General features: G+C 40.3%; 1 protein-coding gene across 1 annotated transcript; it reads right to left on the bottom strand.

Moving 5' to 3' along the window:
* Window positions 1-8,467: 8,467 nt before the first annotated feature.
* kcnk5a (potassium channel, subfamily K, member 5a) lies at window positions 8,468-20,956 on the bottom strand. The gene is made up of 5 exons (XM_034222587.1): window positions 20,478-20,956; window positions 12,049-12,160; window positions 11,693-11,859; window positions 11,414-11,582; window positions 8,468-11,324 (listed from the first exon to the last, which is right to left on the bottom strand). The coding sequence occupies exons 1-5, from the start codon at window positions 20,661-20,663 to the stop codon at window positions 10,375-10,377; spliced, it is 1,584 nt and encodes a 527-aa protein (XP_034078478.1). The 5' UTR covers window positions 20,664-20,956; the 3' UTR covers window positions 8,468-10,374.
* Between the last annotated feature and the right edge of the window lie 264 nt (window positions 20,957-21,220).

Here is a 21,220-nt window from a genome sequence, read left to right as displayed (position 1 = left end):
ATTGCCAGAAAAAAGTTTATTAGTGCTACTTACTTGCTGGTTGCAGGGAACAGGTCATGGCCTATTTACACCGCTCTGTTGCTCTTCATTATTACCGTCCTTTACGCTGTGAAGTTAGAGGTTCAGTGTGAATCTGAACTGTGTTCCCATGGTCAATACAATCAGTGTCTGTGCCTATTAGACTCTCTTGACCCCACGTAAAGTGTAATATTGGTGGAGTCTTGTGGGGTCAAAGGTCAAGGTTACTACTCTCTTTCCTCTGTGAACACACTGTAATCCTTGTAGTCAACATGACCAGCTGTTAGTGGCATTGTTCAACAGTGCTCAGTGTCTTTCCCATCCTTTCGAACAATCTTTAAAAAGCAATGGGCATTTTGCCAATGTAGGCTACTTCCCGCATCCTTAAAATCCCACCTAGCTCTCACACACACTAACAGCGCGTGCACACGTAAACACAAACATACAAACTCACCTCTGGGGGGTGCCCAAAAGTTTCCGGTCCGGAAGGCCAGACACAGAAACTCAGGAAACAATTGGGTGTCGGAGAGTTTCAGTGCCATTGCTTATTGAGCTGTTGTTGAGCTGTTTAAAGTCCACAGAAACAGCTCTCCATCTGGTTCCCCCTCTTCCTTTGTTGACAAGGAAGTGGGCTGGCATCATTTTGTCCCACGATAGAAATGTTGTGATTTACCAGACACGGTGAGAGTCACCCTTATAAGACCTTGCGCACTTTGAGGGTTGTGTTGTGCCGCTTGTGTAGCTATTTCAAGAAACAATTGAGGTAGGCTATGTGACGTCATACGTCAATGAATTAAATAAAGATAAGTAATTATTTATTGACATGTAAGACACAATACAACCCATATAAAAGTGATTTATTTGAGACTTTATAGCAGAATGACAGCTGAAGTAAAATGTCCAATTTCTTATTTCCATGGCCATCAATGAGCTACTCTCTCTCAAAGCCAATACCAGAAAAGTATGTAAAATACAGATTTTTTTCCCACATAATGTTTGTTTTCTTTTTATGCTAAAATAAGTGTCATTGTATTGAAGTGTTCTCAGTTGGGAAACAGAAAATATCGCCAGCTATGAAAACGATTCCAATCAAATGCAGTTGCACTCTTTATTTTCGATGACAACACAATGTTGTATCACCCTAGTTTCTGGGTTTAGGGGGAAATTGTTTATGTCTTTTTAACATTTTTGGACAAAGAGGAACTATGAATAACACCACCATAGGAATAACATGTATGAAATTTGAATTGTGCATAGTTCCTCTTTGAGGTGCCAACGAGTCTTGAACGCTGCCTTGCTGTAATCTCTTCACAAGTACACTCTACATCTGGGAAACACAAACTTTGAAGGAAGTGGAGCAGTGTGAGGGACGGAGGCACGCTGGCTGCTTTCAGGGCTCGTTGCATAATCCGACCTCTTAAATTAAGAGAACAGACACAAACCGTTTGGAAAGCTACAGCTGCCTGAGAGTGCAAAATAAGGCTCATTATCTTAAAATAAAATAAAAATATGTTTGTTTTTTGCATCTGATGGAATTCAAAATTAAACAAAAATAATAATAATGAATAACGAGACACACATTTGCTAACAATCAATTGAATAAACATTTAATTATCACTTTGTCTGCAGAGGAATGGAGATGTCTAGACTTACATTAAATAACAGCCTTCACTGGTGTTTTCTCAGTGAATACTATAATAAAATCAGCTGTGTGCGGGCAGGCATCGACCTATGGCGATTATCTCTGAATAGCATTAAGCGTCCGGATTCATCAGTTCCCCCGTACATTTTTACTGTGAAATGGAAAGATATTGTTTGCTTTGGCCCATGGTCGCTGGCCATGTTATGCCATTTCACATATCTGTGTAAAATTTCAGCGGCACATCACACCGAGGGTTCATTTTCCGCTCTGTTTTTTACATCTGGTGAAAAAATCACAGTCCTTTTCTTTGAATTCTTGAATGTAAACTGTGTTGATTTATCCCTCTCTTTTATATGAACAGTGGTCAGTTATCCGGTTTGCTTGCAAAAGACTATTATATCCAAAACGGCATACCATAAAACTAAATCAAAGTGTTGTGGTATGCAGTTCTGTATAGTTAACTTTCTGAATTGCTTTAAGACAGATAAGACGCTAACATAGATCCAAAGATCAGTCATGTGCTCTAACTCTTTTTATGACAAATACAATCTGTTCTCTGAACCATGCAATATAAGTAAAGTGTTAAATAGCAATATTATGTCTCTACTAACTCTAGCTGTAGTCTCCAGATCCTATCGGGTAGAAGTGGACAGACTGAAGGAGGCATATTGTGATGAGCAAACATCTCCTGATATCTTGTCCTGATCTAATCTCACTGTTAAAATCCCCCAACTATCCGAAATGATCACTGCTGACGTGCTTCAATTGTATGAAGTTGAAGTGCTGTGAAGCCGAAGACACGAGACCCTCTGATCCCACTTCACCTGAGGCATTCACAATCCTAAAACAAGTGTATACTGTAGCTCCTTTTTATGAGCTCACTTACAGACAACACTGGTGATGAATCATCCCTTTGAGTGCCATCACAGAGAGTGACTGAGAACAGTCAAAGACCAAATTCCAGTTTTCACTGCATGTCGCAAATTGAAATTGGTGATGTCTGTTTGATGAGACTAGCCTTTCATGCCCCTTTGTACACTCACACTGTGACTTTGTGACATAGTCTAGTTCATGTCTATGGACGTCCTGTTAGCCGTGAAGCAGATCCTCACCATTCATAATGTAACATTTGAAACTCACAGTGAAGATTTTGTTATCTACTTTCAGTGATGCTTGTGTATATATTTTTCTACACTTTTGTTTTTTTTAAAGCTTCAAAATAATATGCATCTTATAATTATCAAATAAAGTTGCATTAGTATCGAGTCCGACCAACAATGTGTGTATTTTTTCTGACTTGAGCTTTTATAAATCTTTCATTCTGATTGAAAGCTTTGCAAACCTGTTTTGATGCTTCCAGTGCACATGACTTACAAGAACACTAACTTAGTTGCCATGTTCAAACCATTTTTTCTTGTCACTGGTTAGAAATGGGGTTTTGTTGTCTCAAGATCTAATAATGTAACATTCAAATCCGAACCCACATAGTCGGGAGGAGGCAACGTTTTTGAATGTTAAACTTTAAATGTTAAAGGCCAAATGTTTAACATTGAGTGCTGCTTATTTAGTTGTAAATATTGAAACTAAGCAACTACCAAGTTTGAAAAGTGAGGCCCATCAATATTTCATGCGTTCATGACACTACGCATTTTGCGCAGTCCGGTCAGCTCGCTAAACAGAGGGCGGAGCTTCAGGTGATCATGCAGAGCTGCGTGTCTCAGTCAGACTCAGCAGCTGATCTGATCTCTCTCTCGCGTCCCGTTATACTTCACTCGCGGTTATGTCCATATCGATCAGATCCAGCTCTCCTGATCGGCCTTTATAGAGAGCACCGATCAAACTATTAAGAGTGAATATCGGCCGATAATGACCGGCGGGGCTCCCCCCCGTTGACAGTTCACTGTCTAGCACTGGCTTCGTAGTGCACTGATCGATTAGGCTAAGCTAACCTGTAGCTGCTCCCTCCACACTCACAACAACTTCATACAGACATAAATAAAGCAGCTGTATTCGCCATACAGGAAACAAACATTTAAAACGGTTTTGCCTGTCGTTTTTGTGTACACAAGCATTCATCAATGGTTCGGAAAGTGGCGCTGTGCCTTAATAATATAAAAGATTGTATTTGCGTGCATTTCCTGTTCGGAAAGTGGCAATGTACTGACTGAGAGTGGAGGTGTCCTGACATTAGCGCCTGCAGGCACTGCGCAAAATGCGTACATGAAGCGCTACGTCATGAATGCAAGAAATCTACCCTCGTGGAGGCGCGCTCATGTGATTGGCTTAGAATTGAGGAGACATCTGATTGGCTATAGATAGAAACAATTACAAGTACGAATCGGCTGACCGTCAGGGGAGTCTCAAAAAACCCACACACGAATGCACAGCGATCCGTGCACAGAAAGCGGTTTGTGTTTGCAGGTGCAGGGGTTTTAAACGGAAAACAAATATGTGAGGATCAAAAATACATATGTAAAACTTTTTTCTGTATTTGGATTGTATTTACATTAGGGCCGGGACTCGATTAAAAAAATTAATCTAATTAATTAGAGGCTTTGTAATTAATTAATCGAAATTAATCGCATTTTTAATAACATATAAATATTTGACCTAAGAACAGTGAGAAGCAATTTTTTTCACATGGATTTTAGTATACCATTAGGCGCATTCACACCGCAGTACTTTTTCCACAAAGGTTCATGAGAATTTAGTTCATGAGAACTCTTTGAACCTGGGGGAGGATTAGGCAAATGAAGCCGCTGACGTCACTTCTTCTTCTTCTGCTTTGGGTTTACTGGTAGGCCGCAAACCACTTCACGGCGTATACTGCCGCCCAAGTCCCCGGCCGGAAGTCCCCGGAGTTAGGGACTGGCTTCAGTAGAAGCTGCTGGGACTCCCAGCAGCTTCTACTGAAGCCTTCCGAGTAAATCGCCAGAACGCCGACACCTCCTCATCTCCACCGCTCCCATGTTTTATTTTGTATTGCCATAAATTAGTCTCTCTGCGTTTCTGCGCTGGGCTAATGCTAATGCTAATAATGCTAATGCAAGGATAATAAAATGGCGGCTTCACAAAACTTTTTGGGAGTTTTACGGGGCGTGGTTTGCAATCTGCCCAGCCAATCAGAAATATAGCTCTTTTCTCACAAGAGAGCCGCACGAAAGTCCCTGCTCTCTCGCAGCTCTCTGCTCTCTAGCAGGGACTTTCGTGGGGGTAAAAAGGTTCTCATGAACTAATTTTAGTACCGGCTCTTTTTGGTGTGAACGCGATAAAAGAGGCTAGCTTCCACGCTAGCTGCTATATGTTTTGCATTGAGGTGATACTTGAGGCTTGATGTGCTGCGGTGATATGCGAATTCCTTTTTGCATAATTTGCACACAACCGTGCTCTTATCGACGCTTCCATCCGTTCGTTTTTTAAAACAACATTTCCCACTGTGGTTTGTTGTTGTCTGAAGTCATGAACGTTAGTTGGTGCTCCAGTATAATCGGTACGCCTGAAACTCATCCAGTGAGAAACGTTCCGCGGTGCAAAAATAAGTGCGATTAAAATGCGTTAATTTTTTTAACGCGTTAATTTTTGTGTAATTAATTAATCTTAATTAACGCGTTAAAGTCCCGGCTCTAATTTACATGCATGAAACGGAACACATTTGTGTGTGCATTGAAAAACACAAGTGTGGATCCGGAAATACAAGTTTGAATCATTTTGCAGATCATGAAATACAAGTGTGAATCCTTCTGTGTGCATGTGTGTATTATGAGACTGTTCTGAGCCCATACATCAAACCTGAAATCGTTCTAATATCCATCAGGGGGCATCTCCACTTGTCAGTTTGTAAAGAAGTCTAAGAGAAAATGACTTCTCAAATAATTTAATACCTTATCATTTACCTAATGACTTTATGGCCTCGATCACCAGTGTCACGTGTTTTTCAAAGCAGATTCATTTTCATTTCGGAAATGATGGTCCTATTGTGATGGTTAGCGAAAGCAAGCACAGTTACCCCTAGTTTCCACCGGGTCCGTCTGCGTCGCGTAACCGCTGCGCCGCGGTTTTGGTCCGGCCTCCTCCGGCGTCATACCCAGCGTTTCAGAAGCATTTCAGAAGCGGAGCGTCTTGCCTGCCGGCTCGCAGTTTCAGTTGATTTGAGCATATTTCTACTTTGTACAGACAAAGTTAATAATAATTGTAATATCCCAGTTATAAACGACATGAATCAAAGATGTGTTGCTGTATTTTAGTGGTAAAATCATCATAATTATTCTATATATATAATTTACACAGTGCCTGTAAACCGGAGGAGAACGCTGGCATTTCTCCTCCTACTTGAACGACTACGGAGGGATAGGGTCTGCAAAATGAGTTTGTGTGTGTGTATACATATATATGCTATATATGCTCTGAACGTTCCACTTCCTGCCTGCCCGACATTACCTTACGGCTGCGTCGCGTCGAAAAATAGACTTCAATCCTATTTCGAGCGGAGCCCAGCGGTGAGACGCTTCTAGGACGCTTCTGAGCCGTAACACGGCGCGTCTGGTGGAATAGCACCCAGTGACTAGAGTGGCCGCGATCCTTGCGGACGCAGCGGCGGAGCCGCAACGCGGCCGTAACACGCCACAGACGGACCCGGTGGAAACGAGGGTTTAGCCGTTAGAAAGATGTTTTTGCGGGATCTTAATTTTCTCATAACCTCAATGCACTGGCATCTGAGAATGTTGGATATGTAAATATATAATACAAAAAAAAAAAGGAAATTAAAGTTGAATCTAAATTGTAACCATCTTCAGCATTCAGTTGTACTTTTGTCCACTTGGGGGGAGCAGAAACAAGTTGTGAACGCAACAGTGACACATAATCACTTTTCAAGTTGATATGCCAAGGTTGTTAGCAAACATTGATTGTTTTCAACATGCAGCATTGACTTTGTTTGGAGTCATGTACCATATGTGTCCACTCACATAATGTAATTCCTACCTTCACTCTCTTTTAGCTCGGTTTTGGGTCTCCACCAGCTATTTGGCGAAATATCTGGGTCTAGCTGCATCTGTCTTAATCATTTCTGGTCATCTATTACTATTTGCTGCAATAAAAATACCAGAATTCTCCATTTACTTATTAACCTTGGAATAATTAAATAACAATGGCCTCGGTATTCATCAACTATTTGTGCATATGCAGCATCACGGTCCTGAGTGAAGAACTTGAAGACACGAAAAAGGGTTGATTAATGTTGTTCCTGGAATCCCACAGTAACAGGAGACATTCTGGTTTCCACCGGCCTCAGCACATTTTCACAGTGAGCTCTGTCTTTGGTTTGGTTCACTAACCATCATCAGTTAAGCTAGCATTTTTAAGGGCAAAAGTTATTTTACAGCACCCATTCTAGTGAAACATTGACGTGGGCAACGCAAAAACACATGTATCCATTGCAGATTTTTAAACTGTAAATCAGTCATTTCGGAAAGTTGTGAAATATCAGTGTTGTCAAATTTCAGATTTGTCTAAATGCATGTATTATGTAACCAGAGGTAGATTAGCCACTCAGGATGGACCAAAGGGAGGTTATTATGCTGAAATCGTTCAGGCATTGTTGTTTTTTTTAGCCTGTGCCAATGACAACAGACTGCAAATGCTAATCTTGTGTCTTATTGGCAGATCAAGATATGTCAACAGCCTGGCTCCATGGCTCCATGCCTATTCAAATTCACCCACATTCCAACCATTAACTTATATAAACAAGCAGATAATGTGCAGAAGTTCACCCTGTTGGTGTATAGAGCAGTAGGCCTACTCAATATTTGGCTTTGAGCGTATTATGGCTGACAGTGTTGGTGTTTGACATCATGACCTTGGAGTATGTGTGCACAATAAGCCATGCCAAGTGTCAACATGATAAAAGAGTTAATACATGCACATTTTGCACAAGATCTTCAAACTGAATAAGGACTAAACTACAGGCAGATTAAACGTTTTTATTATGAAAAGCTTGAGTTTTTAATGCCCTTTAGAATGTGCTATTATGTTATTTCAAATGGTTTGGACTGTGGAACACAAAACAAAATAGAAACAGAAAACCTGAGTGGAGTGATACATACACATCTCCCAATATTTGAACAAAGCTTAATAAAACGACTTCCGAGCCCAGGATGACGACATGGACCACTCTGCAGACCTGCTGATGCTGATAACTCTAGCGAAAAAATTCATGCGATTATGCTGCAGAAATGTTTGCTAAACACTATTACACACAGCTCACTTCTAACCTGAATTAATGTTGTGCTGTGTTACAAAATAGAGTAGAATGGTTGCATTCAATTTTCTTGCGGAAACGTTATATTTTAATGGCAGAGGAAAACATTGGCTTTCATGTGTGACGGTGACAGTTACTGCTCGCACAATTCCAATCTGGGTTTAAAATATTTAGAAATGTCAATTTTATGCCAGCTATATGCTAATACATAACTTGAAATAAGAAAACCATAACAGACAATTATTTTACATTTGTTTAAGAATTATTTTTGTTTTCATCAGCTTCTTGCAAGTAATACAATAACCCCCTTCATCAGGGCTACTCAAGCATTAAAACCAATTTTGTAGATTTTATCTTTACGATTTGTCCCTGAAAACAGTTGATCCAACAATTTCCAGAGTATAAGACCCTCTCTGCACTCCTAATACTAAAATAAAGAAGACAAAAACCTGAACATTTGTGCACTATATGCCTGTTTTCATGATCCGTGCTGAATACAGTACCCAGCCTATAATAGTGTGGCTAGAGTAACAAAAATAACAAAACACAAGTTTTATTAAATGTTTATTTACACGAAATGTACACATTTGTTCAGAAATCACATGCACATGAATAATTTAATCATAAAAAAAGACAGCTAAAAACACAACTCTACTGGAGTTTTACACAATGAAGCCCCTTTAAGTGAAAGCCTTGTGACAATGGGTGAAACCAACCTGACCTGTACGTAGTTATAATCTAGAGACAAGCTTGAATTTCAGTCCAGACAAGTACCATGGCTGTATAACAATGCTGAACAGACACATTCAGGAAAACCAGGGAGGAGAAAAAGGAAAGTTCACATGGATAAAGTGGTGGCCCTGTCACAAAATAAAAGACACCCAGTGTGAAGTAAGTCATCTTTTCAGTGAGTCATTAAGAGTACATTCAACAGATGTTACACTGTACTGTATAGCCTCTGCTTTACAGGCATTTTCACTTAATAGCAGTCATTTGTGAGGCAGAGATAGGAGTTAACATGACGAGTTCTTGTTCACAAAATAATAATACTAATATTGGACTTTATTTACAGTATATTATCCAACTGGCTTGAAATAGGAGTATTAAATTCAAAGTAGCCCTGTTTGATACTGCCCATTCACTGTAACACTGTTTCAAGTTTCTGTGTGCAATAAGCAGTGGGACATTTTAAAAGTGGGACTGTGAAAAGCAATGGACATTGGTCCCTTGAGGGGTAAATAATATACAGTTATAGAGCGCACCAATACTGCCGACTGTCTCCTGACTGAAACGTACGTCAACAGAGCATTGATCGGTTATAATTTAACCTTGGGTGCTGTGCTAAGCGGTACTTCAGTTTTTCATGCCAGTGCGAGCCCCCAAAGGCAAACATGAGCAGCGAGGCCACGTCCTGAGCAGAGCTGTGGCTACTGACGGCCTTTCAGACAATATTTACATGGCAAATACAATGAAGTGAAAGGGTGCTAAAGAGGCAAAAAAAGGGAGAATATTGAAGCTGTAAAAGTTAAGTTCACCGCACTGCTATGGTAGATTGCCCAAAATGCAGTCAGCAGAAAAACAACAATAACACCCGCTTAATTAACCAATTTTTAGCTATATGTCACAATGGAAGGATGATTTACAAAGTCGTTTTTTGTCACACGGTCAAATAAGTTTGTGTCAAATTGTTGCCATTGAGGCTTTTTTCTTTCCTTTCCAATTTTTCTCTTGGATGCTTCTAGACTCCCAGATGTCACTGACAACCTCTAGTGCAGTCACAACTCTATTGCTTACAGTCAAAACAGAAGTGTCAGACACAACAACTCATCAAGGACTTCACAGAAGAAACAAGTGATATACCAATGGAAAAAAGGACAGTTGGCCCGTAAGCTATTGATTGATGTTTCAAAAATACAGTCTGCAATGTAAAAGACTTTTGAACTGTCCTCATGTGATGGAATTGTGCAATGGGAGTAATATAAACCCACGTAGCCATTGAAAATAAAAAGCTACCCTGTCCTTCATTTGAATAAATATTATAAAAACACCAATATGGTGATTATGAATAGAAGAAACTATGGGAATTAAATACGTTTCCACATATCATTTCTTATGAGTAGAAAATAAAGCATTCATGGTAAATAGTTCTTGGTTTGGACATTACAATACGAGTGGCATATATTTGATCAAACCATATTCAAAGAAATAAATAGAGTAGATGTTAAATTCTCATTAGTCCATACTCATCAAGATGTTGGATTTTCATTTCTTTGTTGTATCTAGAACATTCATTTGAAATGTGATCTTATCTTTGGAGTCCTTCATTATCAGACTCCCAAAGGTGCAATGGGATATTCATTTAAACAATTCACATTAGAATATATATACTTCAATGGCTGCCAAGTCAACAACAGAGGTCCAGGAACATGTGTTGACTTTAAAAAAGTTCAAGACTGTCTCAGGATTCTATATTTTCTTCCTTTGCATATTCCTCTACGAGTTTCTCATAGGACTGTTCCGAGCCGTCACTAGTGAACACGGACCCTTCAGACTCAGAAGTGGGCTCCTCCTTGGAGTTCGTTTCAATGTTTTCATCACATGTAGTAATGGATAGTTTTGCTTTGGAATCATCATCATCATCATCATCATCGTCGTCGTCTCCCTCCAAGTTATTACTGAGGAAGTTCTCCTCGTCTATAAAACTAATGTTTGCGTTTTTGAAAGTTAGCGGATGGTAATCCTTAGAGTCCCAATTCCTTTGCCCACCCGCTCCACAATCTCCCACCCCTCCGTTCTCCAACTCCACGTCCTTGTCAAGCTGGTTCTCATACATTTCGAACTGGTCGAGTTCTAGGTCTCCCTCTACTTGGTCCTCTGTCAGCAGCAAACCATTGTCCGAGCCCAGGAGGTAGTTCTTGGACTTTGAGAAGGCAACAGTGACTCGGTCGCTGAAACTGTATCGTCTCTTTTGGCGTGGTGAACGGTCAAGGCTGAGGATGGTGTGGCCGTTAAATATGGGGGCATCATTGCAACTCTTGGACCGATTAATATCTTTGGATGTATTGATCGCGTTGGGACTATTGCCGTTGCTTCTGCCATCTTTTTTGGTGCCGATCTGTTTTATTAGGTCATTGTAGCCTTCCTGCTTCTTGGACAGGAAGCTGAAGATGTTGACGTCATTGGGAGAGGGAGGTAATCGAAGGGAGGCCTTGTGAGACTCTTTGTAGTGCCGGAGCTCATCGAGAGATAGCTTGCGCAGCCTGCGGCGTTTCTTCAGGGCCTTGTGGGCCTCAATCACCATCCGTACTTTCCAGTTGAAGAACAAAGAAAGCCAGGCCAACCCCAGATAAATCCAGACTTCCACAAAGTATCGGTACAGAGTTGGATAGTTCGTATTCGGATCCACACCTGCATGGAAAAATAGTCAAAGGTCATTTGTATCCAATGTTTTGGCCTGGTTTCTTTGATTGGTTTAATACGTTTAATTCCCATCTTACCTGCTACAAGGTCCCCGAAACCAATAGTGGTCAATGTGACGAAGGAGAAGTACAAGCCTTCAATGTATGACCAACCTTCTTGCCACATAAATACAAAAGGTGGAAGGACCAAATGGACCAGCACCCCCCAGAGGAGAAATATAGCTGTGCAGGTAAACTGAGCCTTTCTCTGGAAAATAAAAATAAACATATTTCAGGTAAGTTGAAGGTTTTGTAAAATACCACACAGAGCTTCATTTAGGTTTCCATGAAGTTGACAAAAAGCTCATATGAACTTACCAGTGAAAACCCTTTCTTTGTTAGAAACTGGCCCAGGTGCTTGGCTCTGCCACCGAAGAACTTTCCCAGCTCACTTATCCAGGTAAGACATAAAGGTACCCCAAACAGCCCGTAGAAGATGCAAAACACTCTGCCTGATGGCGTTTTAGGAGCAATGTTTCCATATCCTGAAAACATTGAAAGTGAAACATAATTGGTTAGGATGTGTCAACAGTGTACAGCTATTTCTATCTCTTTAGTATGGCTTTACAGGAGAAGGAAAAACCTTTTCCCCAAAATGGGTTGTCTTTATCAACCAACACAAAAGGTTCTCTCCTCCCCCATCAAACCTAGATCTGTCACTGGAAAGTACGTACCGATAGTGGTGATAACAGTGGCAGCAAAGATGACAGCATTGGGCCAGTTCCAGTTGTTGAACGTTTTGCTGCCAGTGATGGTGACCCCTTGGCCTGCAGCATCTGAGACCGCCTGAGAATAACGAAAAAACACAACTGATTATTAGCTTGAATTCGACTTTAAGAGAAATACATTGACGTTGAACAAATGGATGCTATCAATTGGCAGTTATTGAAGGGCACATGTGGATAAGATTGAGGAAAACAGGAAGTTTGTTGTGCGTAAGCTCCATTTCGTCCACAGCATCCTTCATGTGATATCATGATGGTATCTCCAGTGTTACTGATGAGCTGAAACAACGCTCATGCACTCTGGAGAACCAACGTTGCCTTGAGGGTTCTACATTTCCGACCACTGCTTACATTGTTAGAGAAACAGGAAGGCATAAGCATCCATTTCATAATCCCATGATGATACATGATACAAGCTAACTAAGTGATTCTTCAGCGGTTGCATTAATGTTTGTTTTTCCTGTATCAAGTTCCAAAGTAAAACTGAATATATCCAAGAAATTCTTCAGGAAAAGGGTATCATTTGTGCCTTGTCCACAGGCAACCATTTAGAGCATGGGCCATCAGATCCCTCTTGAAAGTTCAGCGTTGACATTTAAAAGAGAATGAAAATGCGTAATCAATCATCCCCAACCATATGTGTGATGGAAAAGCCACAACAGAAACTGAATTCCTTGTTGGGTATTTGCAACGCCTGGCCATCTTAGTTGAGACAATGCTTTGCCCCCCGCACCAAAGTTCTTCTTTCTCCAAATGTGCTTGACGGGGGGAAATATGCAGGGGTTGACAACATTCATATAAGCCTTTAAGTACTGGAAGATGGTTGGTTCTTTAATAATAACAGGTCTGTGACAGTCCTGCTCTGTAATTACCAGCACCAGGGGAGGCCAGTCTTTTGTCTGCTGAAACAACACAGTACCTCCGTTGGGCTTCAGCATGACAGCAGTGATGACCAAGTTTCTGTTCGAACCATGACTAGAAATTAAAAAAGGAAAAACCTCACAAGAGTGGACAACGGTCCTGCTTACGCACTTTCACTTTAAGAGTCCTTCTGAGTACAGTGTGTAATGACTGGTTACATTTATATGCATGGGTAACCTTGTAATTAGCCCTGTTCAGGCTAGAATCATATTTGATGTAAGCTCTAAACAACTTCCCATCCCTTATGAACCAGTTAACACTACAGATAACTGTTTAACCCTCCTGTTGTCTTCGGGTCAAATCCGACCGATTTACTACTTTCATCAATCATAACTTTTTTGTTTTACATTCGATTGCATTAAGGCTTTATGATATCCTTCACAGTAGACATTTGAACATATACAATTGCTGATCACCACTTTCATTGCATTTTGGATGATTTAGTCAACTTTGTAACACTAAATTAAAATTAATTGGGCAATTCCTTCTTGATTGAATGGTTTATAAAATGTAATTATGGGGGAAATGTCAATCACCGTATCCCAAAAACCAAGATGACCTTCTCGAAAGACTTGTTTTGTCCACAAACTCCAGTAAATGTTCACGTTTAAAAAGACTTCAAAGACTGCAGATAAATGATATAGCTGACAGCCAATAGATGATGCAGCTGTAGTGTATCAAACCAAAAGAAGGTTAACTTGACAAACATGCGTGTTGACTTCTCCAATCTGCCCACAGACAAAAATTGCTTCAGATGTACTGACTCTAACCTTCCAGCACTGTGGCTTATACCAATGGAAAGTGATGATTATAACATGAAAATAGATAAAAAATTCAAATGACAGACCACAACCATTCATACATTCCTCTGCTGCAAATATAAAATGCTAAAACCCCACTCTGTAACAGTTTGAGGTTTGTTTGTTTGTTCCGTCAAATCATAGAAAAGTGACAAATGTTATGTTTGTGGTCTGTGTGTGTGTGTGTGTGTGTAATGTGTGTGTGTGTTTGCTCTACACTTTATACTACCCCAATGAGGATGATTTGCACATGTTCACAGTCTGCCTGCCAGATAAAAGTGCTGAAGTTTGAAACGTACAAAATGCTGAATCACATGAATACAACGAGGACAGAGTGCAGGATAAATCACGGGAGTAAGCGTTGTGCCCTCAATGAATGCCACTCACATAGAGGACAAGGAACATAACCTTTAAAAGGCCTACTTTAAAGGATTACAATGTTAACTTTTATTGCAGATCTTTAAACATCATGTCTTGCTGCCTTGTTTTTTCTATGTGAAGCCCAATACAAAGGCTAGGAAGGAGTACGTAAGCACAAAGATGCCCAAAGCTAACTAAACAGGCGTTGCGATGCAAAAGGTCCGTAAAAGGTTAAAGGGTCAGCTAGTGGTATGGTGACTCGGGTCACAAATAATCCTGAGAACAAGTCAAAAAGGCGAAAGCACTGGGGGAGAAAGATAAAAGAGACTTTGTGTCAGAAAAGCAGCTCAGAGGGCGGTGGGTAAACTGGCTTCTCTACAAGCCTACCCAATAGAAAACTGGATATTAGAAAGAAACTGGGTCTTCTGCAAATGTCATAGTTCTAGGTAACACAAAATGGGACTTTTTTGGCCAAGAGGCACACCCCATTACAGTCTAAGAAGTCAGGAGGGTATATCTTAAGATGTTCAAATCAGAGGCACAAAATACTGCCCTGGTGCAGTAATGATTAACGTTAGTGTTTTTTTTACACTTTTACAACATGATAGGAACTGACTCGATTAGGGGTTTGACAGAAAAATACACTTTTGGTTAATCGATGAATTGTTTCAGTCCTTTTTCATGCAGAAAACCTTCTCAACAGTGCTTTCCAATACACACAATTGTTGGCTTATGTGCTGCAATTGGCAGTAAACAGCAGAGCGATAGAGTGCAGTGAAGAAGCAGGAACCGTCCTTTACATTTCTGCAAGATCTGACCTTTTTCCCACTGTTTTTAAGCCTTACATCCATATTTAAAGGATTTCATAAAGTTGTGAAAAAAGCTTGTTATGAAATGCATTATTCTTAAATGAATATTGATCAAAACAATGTGGTGCTATTAAACAGCCTCTAAAAAGGATTCCTTTACTTTTCTGGATGTGAAAATATTGCCTAACTGCCGGCATCTGCCACACTGATAAGCAAAGAAACGGTAAAAAAAAACAAAACACATTGACGAACTCAACTGTTATCAAGACAGCTGTTGTCCCAGCATACCATTCCAGCTCGGAGGTATTTTTCCACTAGCAGCATGCGAGCACAAGACGGCAACAGCTGCTGTGGTCAGGATTGATCTGACTGACAAACAATGAAGTCACTCAAGCTCCCGCATATCACTGTGTATTGATTTCTGATACAGACGAGTTGCAAGCAATGTTGTGCGAGAAACAATGCTGAGACTTCACCGCGTGAACCAAAGATCGGCCTCAGCGGAGAGAGGCTATTTAATTCCTAGACAGTGAGAGGATTCTTACATCTGTCAAGCAGAGCATATCACACCATGAACCTATTTGTGAGTGGCTGCTTTACACTGGGCTGATAATACCGCGTGACTAAACTTAGTTCATTAACACAACAGATGGCATTTTGATTTGGTTTATTGTGCATCTTTGTAAACCTCTGCAACAGCGTAGAGGAAATTAATATGCCCTTTGGGTGTCGAGCAGACCCGGCGTCATGGGCGGACCCCATGGGGCCGGGCCCGCCCATCCAGGATTTGGGCCCGCTGTTTAAATCAGGGCTGAATACAACATTTTAATTGTTTTATTATTATGTTCAGTGGCGGCGCCAGGGTACACTGGGGTCGGCTACAGCCATACCAAGAAATGTCTTAGCCCCACCATGAAAACTGATGTTAAAGTAAGCAACATAAAGCCCGCCAACTCGCGGAGTTAATTGCACAGACAGCAGTTAGTAAGATTGATTTCAGCAGTCACTTGTCTGGAAATACCGAAGACTAGAAATGGTTTTGAAAACTTTTGTCACGTAGTGATCGTCTTTCAATAGAACATCTTTGATAATGTCTTCTGGCCAATCAGAATCAAGATAACGGCGTGGTGTTGTTGCAGGAAGTCCCGACGGAGAATACTTTTGCTGTAGTAGCTACATCTCTATATACATCGATACAACATTACGTGTTGATAGAAATCAACACGTAATGAAATGAGACCCCACAGTTTGATGATAGATAGGTGTGTGGGCTGTCTTTCATTTTGACACACAGAACAATGGGGGCTATCCACCCTTATCCACAAAGTAAAGTCATTCACAGCCTCTTCCCTCTGTGAGGAGCAGCAGGTTCAGCTTTCAGAACAAAGTAACACAAAACTAAAATGGCATTCATTTTTTTAAATATGTCGTGTAGTAATAGATGTATTTATTTGTCTTCTCAAGAGAGTACCAGAATGTGTATTTTATGTTAGTATTTCAAAAAATCTCCTGGGGGGACAATCCGCCCCAGACCCCCGGGGCTGCAGGGGTTGGGTTTTCAGCATGTCAACTCTTTCACTTGTGGGGAAATTGCAGGATTGGCACAGCGTTACAAATGTGCCACAAAACCAACCAATGGATGTATATATAATAAGACCGTCAACAGCCTAAACCCCTCTGTTTCCGTGACAACAATTCACGAGCGCCCCCCAGACATTGACACCTTCCATGACTTCAGTTCAATGCTTTTTAAAAAAGGGAGGAAAGACTTGGCTATTTCCAGCCAGCAGCCTCTAGACAGCCCCCATGGCACATGACAGTCAGCTACCCCTGAACACAGAGCGCTACTTCATTGTGCCGTTCCATTCTGATGACTGGCCATGTTTGCATGTGACAGCAGTGTGTGGAGAGCTCTGTTTGCACACTTCTCATTTGGCCACACATGGTCTTTAAGTCATGTGTGACGGGACTCTCACGCGAAAAGTTAAATCAAATAAAGAGATGCTCCTCGGATCATTTAAAAAGGTAACGAGTGCAAACCAAAGCTGCGCTGAGATAATTGGTCAATGTTTGACTCATTACAGCTAAATATTGACCCTAATCTTCTCAAGACTACATTGAAATGTCTTGCATATCCAATGGTCTGTCCTGCATGTATAATTTCAAAAATGGTATAGCATAGAAGAATCTAGACACATTGCTTTTATTATGTTTTTATTTTCCTTTTAAATTAAGTTTGCTTTTTGTTTAATCGTGCATCGATTAGTTAATCGATCCAGAGAAAATCTATATGAAAACTAATTAGATAAATCCATTCATTGTCTTTCAGTCATTTTCAGTCCAAAACATGAACTGGTTCCCGCCGGACAAATGTGAGGAGTTAGTTTTCTTTGTCACATGACGTCAATTGAATATCTATTTATGGGGAAACTGTCACTGTCGGCTTTGAGAGTTTGTGAATGGCATGTTTTCTTAAACATTTCACAGATGGAACAATCATATCTATAACTTGACGTCAGAACATTTTAAGCATTACATTAGCATTTAAATTCTCATAATTGGTTACAATACTACATTTATAATTCCTTGTCTTTTTCTTTAAAAACGATCATGCAACTTTTAAAATTTGCCGCTATAATAATATATGTATTGTTGCTAATTGTTTGGGGCATTTTACAGAGCCTGGACATCACTCAATAGCAGCAGACATTATTTATTGAAAATGTGAACTGTGCAAAGTTTGATTTTGTATCAATTGGCAAAAGGTTGACGCATTATATGTGTTTGTGTTCATTTGCAACACTTTGTACGTGTGTTGTTCACACTAAACACCAACACTGAGGAAAGTAGCACAATAGCTCAACATACATACAAAGCTATGGGAAACACTTTGATGAATGACATGCATACATGCATTCAAGTGTTAGTTTAGACTTCATAATGCATTCTGCTTCTGCCTACAGGGCTTCTGCAAACTGAAACACAGACATGACACTTTAGCTCCGAGAACTCTGTTCAACCTTATTTGCTGTGGATATAATGTGCAACCACCTCACCCCCGCCCCCTTTCTGAACTTGTATAACCACTTCTTGAGAGCCAACATTGATGGACCATAAAATCCATTCTGTGAACTGTGACCACTTCAAGGATCCTATAGTTAATAGTAAACTCCTTGTTAATAAAACAGAGACGACAAACTTTTACTAGAGTGTCGCCTTATCTTGTTAAGCCGGCTTTATATTTGAATTGTTAACAAGAGGCGCAAAGTTTCCACAATGGAAACATTATAGAATCTCTGGTGCTAACACAACTGGGGTTGATAAAGGCAGCTCAAGGGCGATAAAGTGGATGTGTATACGCTTTCATGTGGGGGTTCTAAAGCCTTTGCAGCAGGTGTCTTGGCTAACCCTGTAAAGGAAAAGTACTGGCAAACTACACCTCTGGAATCATTAGAATGTTTAACTATGCAAAGAGTGGAGAAGTCAAACAGGATTTGATACTATCTTTTCAAAGTGCCTTGAAGTACATTTACTCAAGTACAATTTGAGGTAACTGTACCCGAGTATTTCCATTCCATGCTACTTTATACTTTAAAACCACTACATCTCAAGAGACACAACTTTTTACTCCAGTATCTGACAAATTAAGGCACTTTTAACATTTAGTTTCAGCAAAATAATACCAAATATAATTAGCAAATCATCTTGTTTCATTATAGGTTAAGATAAAACTTTATTGATACTTTGGTCTAATTTGCTAATCATGAGTAAATAGTAGTACAAAAAAGCTCCTCCCAAACCTTTCGCTAATAAAGTGATGAATAGCCATAATGCATTCATAATTATAATTTAGGCAATGTTTTGGCAAGAATTTGGGATTTGATAGACATCAAGATACAGCGTTTAATATATTGTGATTATATGTTGCAATACTGTAAGCAAGGAGATATATTCAGATATGTTTTAAACGTATTTTGGATAAATGTCAAATAAAGACCAACCACCATATATATATATATATATGGTGGTGGTGGTTGGAATATATCTCCTTGCTTACAGTATTGCAACATATAATCACAATATATATATATATATATATATATATAGAGAGAGAAAATCAATTCAATGAAAAAACAATATGTGGATAACAAAGAGCATCAATCATTTGTTCACACCATTCTTTATCTAGAATTGCCTATTGTGCAAGATGAGTAGTTGCACTTCTAGTCTTCGTGTTTTTTGTGGATGCTAACACTTGTTACATACTATTTGAACACTGTGGTATTACTTCATGCACCTAATTCAAATTCAGAGTACTTCCTCTTTTACTGGTTTCAGTTGAGCGCCTGCTAACAGTTCAACCAAATAACAGCTCTTTCGGCTGCTTTACAGGAACAAAAAGTCTAAGACCTCTCGACCATAATATTCCACATTAGGAAGCAGATGGGGGGATTTGGCTGTTAGAGAGATGCCACGAATGGGGAGGAGGGGGAGGCTTATGGGCATATCCCTTTCAGTCCCCCCCAAACACAAAAAGGAGAAGCAGGAGGAAGCAGAAGGGGGGATGGTGGGATAATAAATCTCCCTAATACTGATGTGGGCCCAAAAAGGGGCACAGGTTGAGACATGTTCCTGGTGATACTTGCAAGGGGAAAAAGTGGAAAAACAGCATTCAAATAAACCACTGTCAGAGATGCAGAAAAAGGATCCCCCTGATATGGTGCACTGCATATACGCTGCTGTTTACACTGCAAAGTATCTGTGTGCGCTCTTCGTCCATGCTGAAGGACTTTCCCCTGATACGTTAAGATGTTGTCACATTCAAACAGAAAGAATAAAGGTCACAAAGCCTCCACAAATCAAAGATATCAAAATAACTTCCTGGATGTCATGGGGCAAACACCTGCAGTGCTGACAGTAAAACTACAGAGGTCAATTACACCATCTTTATCTTTAATTGCGATAATAACAAGATGTTGGCAATGGTCATGGAACACCAAGTCCTGCAGCTTTAGGGCGCAGGTTACAGATTGGCATCATAATCACAGCATCAGGTTTACAACTGCAGATTTGATATAGGCCTACTATAATTATCATATTTAGACTTGGACATAAGGGCGGTCCCCAAGAAGATAGCATTTATGAGGACATGTGGGGTTATTATGGAACTTGAATGTTAATTGCCAATGTGACCTGTTAGGCCCTCAGGCTGGTAAACACATTGGGGGTGTGTTGACTCACAAAGAGGAAGCATGGACTGACAACTTCTCATTCCTCAGAAATGTTGTTAGTTCTTGGAGAAAGTGTACAGAGCAGCTGAGGCTCATTAAGCGCTCATGTGTTACAAAGACAACAAAACAGAAATACCATATTTAACATCGTTTATGTGATTTTCTTAGAAGTGCCAGTAGCAGTTAAAGTGGTTCACATCATGAGGTGTTAAAGAAATCCAATTCAAATAAACAACAGTTAAAGAAGATGACCATACCTCTAATATGTAGTCCAAATCATCTTGCGTCAGACAGGGATGCTTCTTAAGTATTGTATCCTTCTGGGTACTATAGTCGTTTGCAGCTCGCACCCAATTGGGCTCCTCCAAGACTTGAAAAATTGCTGCCCCAATGGACAGGTAAAAAATAATGGCAGAAGTCAACAAGGGGCCTTTATCTACCATACTTATGACTCAACTTGGAGAACGCGGGACAGGGGGGAAATAAAGAGAAAGGAGGGGGTAGATAACAACAAAACCCGGAGTTATGCGGGACTCATTCTCGGCAAGTCTTTCGCTTCACAAAATGTTTCTCCGTCCGCGCGAGGGCTGTGAAAAAAACATGAGAGGTGCCGCTCCTGACAGCATTGGGCTCGAGACATAACAGGATGAAAGTGTTCATAAAGCGCGTGCTATGGAACCGCAGCTGCAACTGTATTGTTTCCACGTGCGCAGCCGGAGGAGTAGTGCCTTCTGAAGAAGTGAACTGGGAGTAGTGGAGAGGAGCAGCGAAGATCCGCCCAGAAAACCAGTAAGTAGGGGGGGGCAGCTGCTATGCAGTTTGTTTCGTTAACTGGTGGTTGCAGGTATACAGCCGCAGTTGTTATGGGGTTGAAAGTAGCGCGAAACTTTGGAAAGTATCTAAAAAAACGTTTAAAAAGTTGAATATATTCTACAAAATTCGTTTTTTTTTTTGCAAATGTATTTTTTAGAAATCTACATCAACTATAAGACAGTTGAGT

Source organism: Gymnodraco acuticeps, unplaced genomic scaffold, assembly GCF_902827175.1.
Source record: "Gymnodraco acuticeps unplaced genomic scaffold, fGymAcu1.1, whole genome shotgun sequence".
In the NCBI taxonomy this organism is placed as follows: domain Eukaryota; kingdom Metazoa; phylum Chordata; class Actinopteri; order Perciformes; family Bathydraconidae; genus Gymnodraco; species Gymnodraco acuticeps.
This window is presented reverse-complemented; position numbering and strand designations above follow the sequence as displayed.

Excerpts from the sequence above, each read along its gene's own strand:
- kcnk5a (XM_034222587.1), bottom strand. The coding sequence starts at position 20,663 with ATGGTAGATAAAGGCCCCTTGTTGACTTCTGCCATTATTTTTTACCTG. Across the intron at positions 12,161-20,477 it reads ATTTGGACTACATATTAGAG|GCGGTCTCAGATGCTGCAGG; the intron begins GTATGGTCATCT and ends CGTTATTCTCAG. Across the intron at positions 11,325-11,413 it reads TTTCGGGGACCTTGTAGCAG|GTGTGGATCCGAATACGAAC; the intron begins GTAAGATGGGAA and ends TTTTCCATGCAG.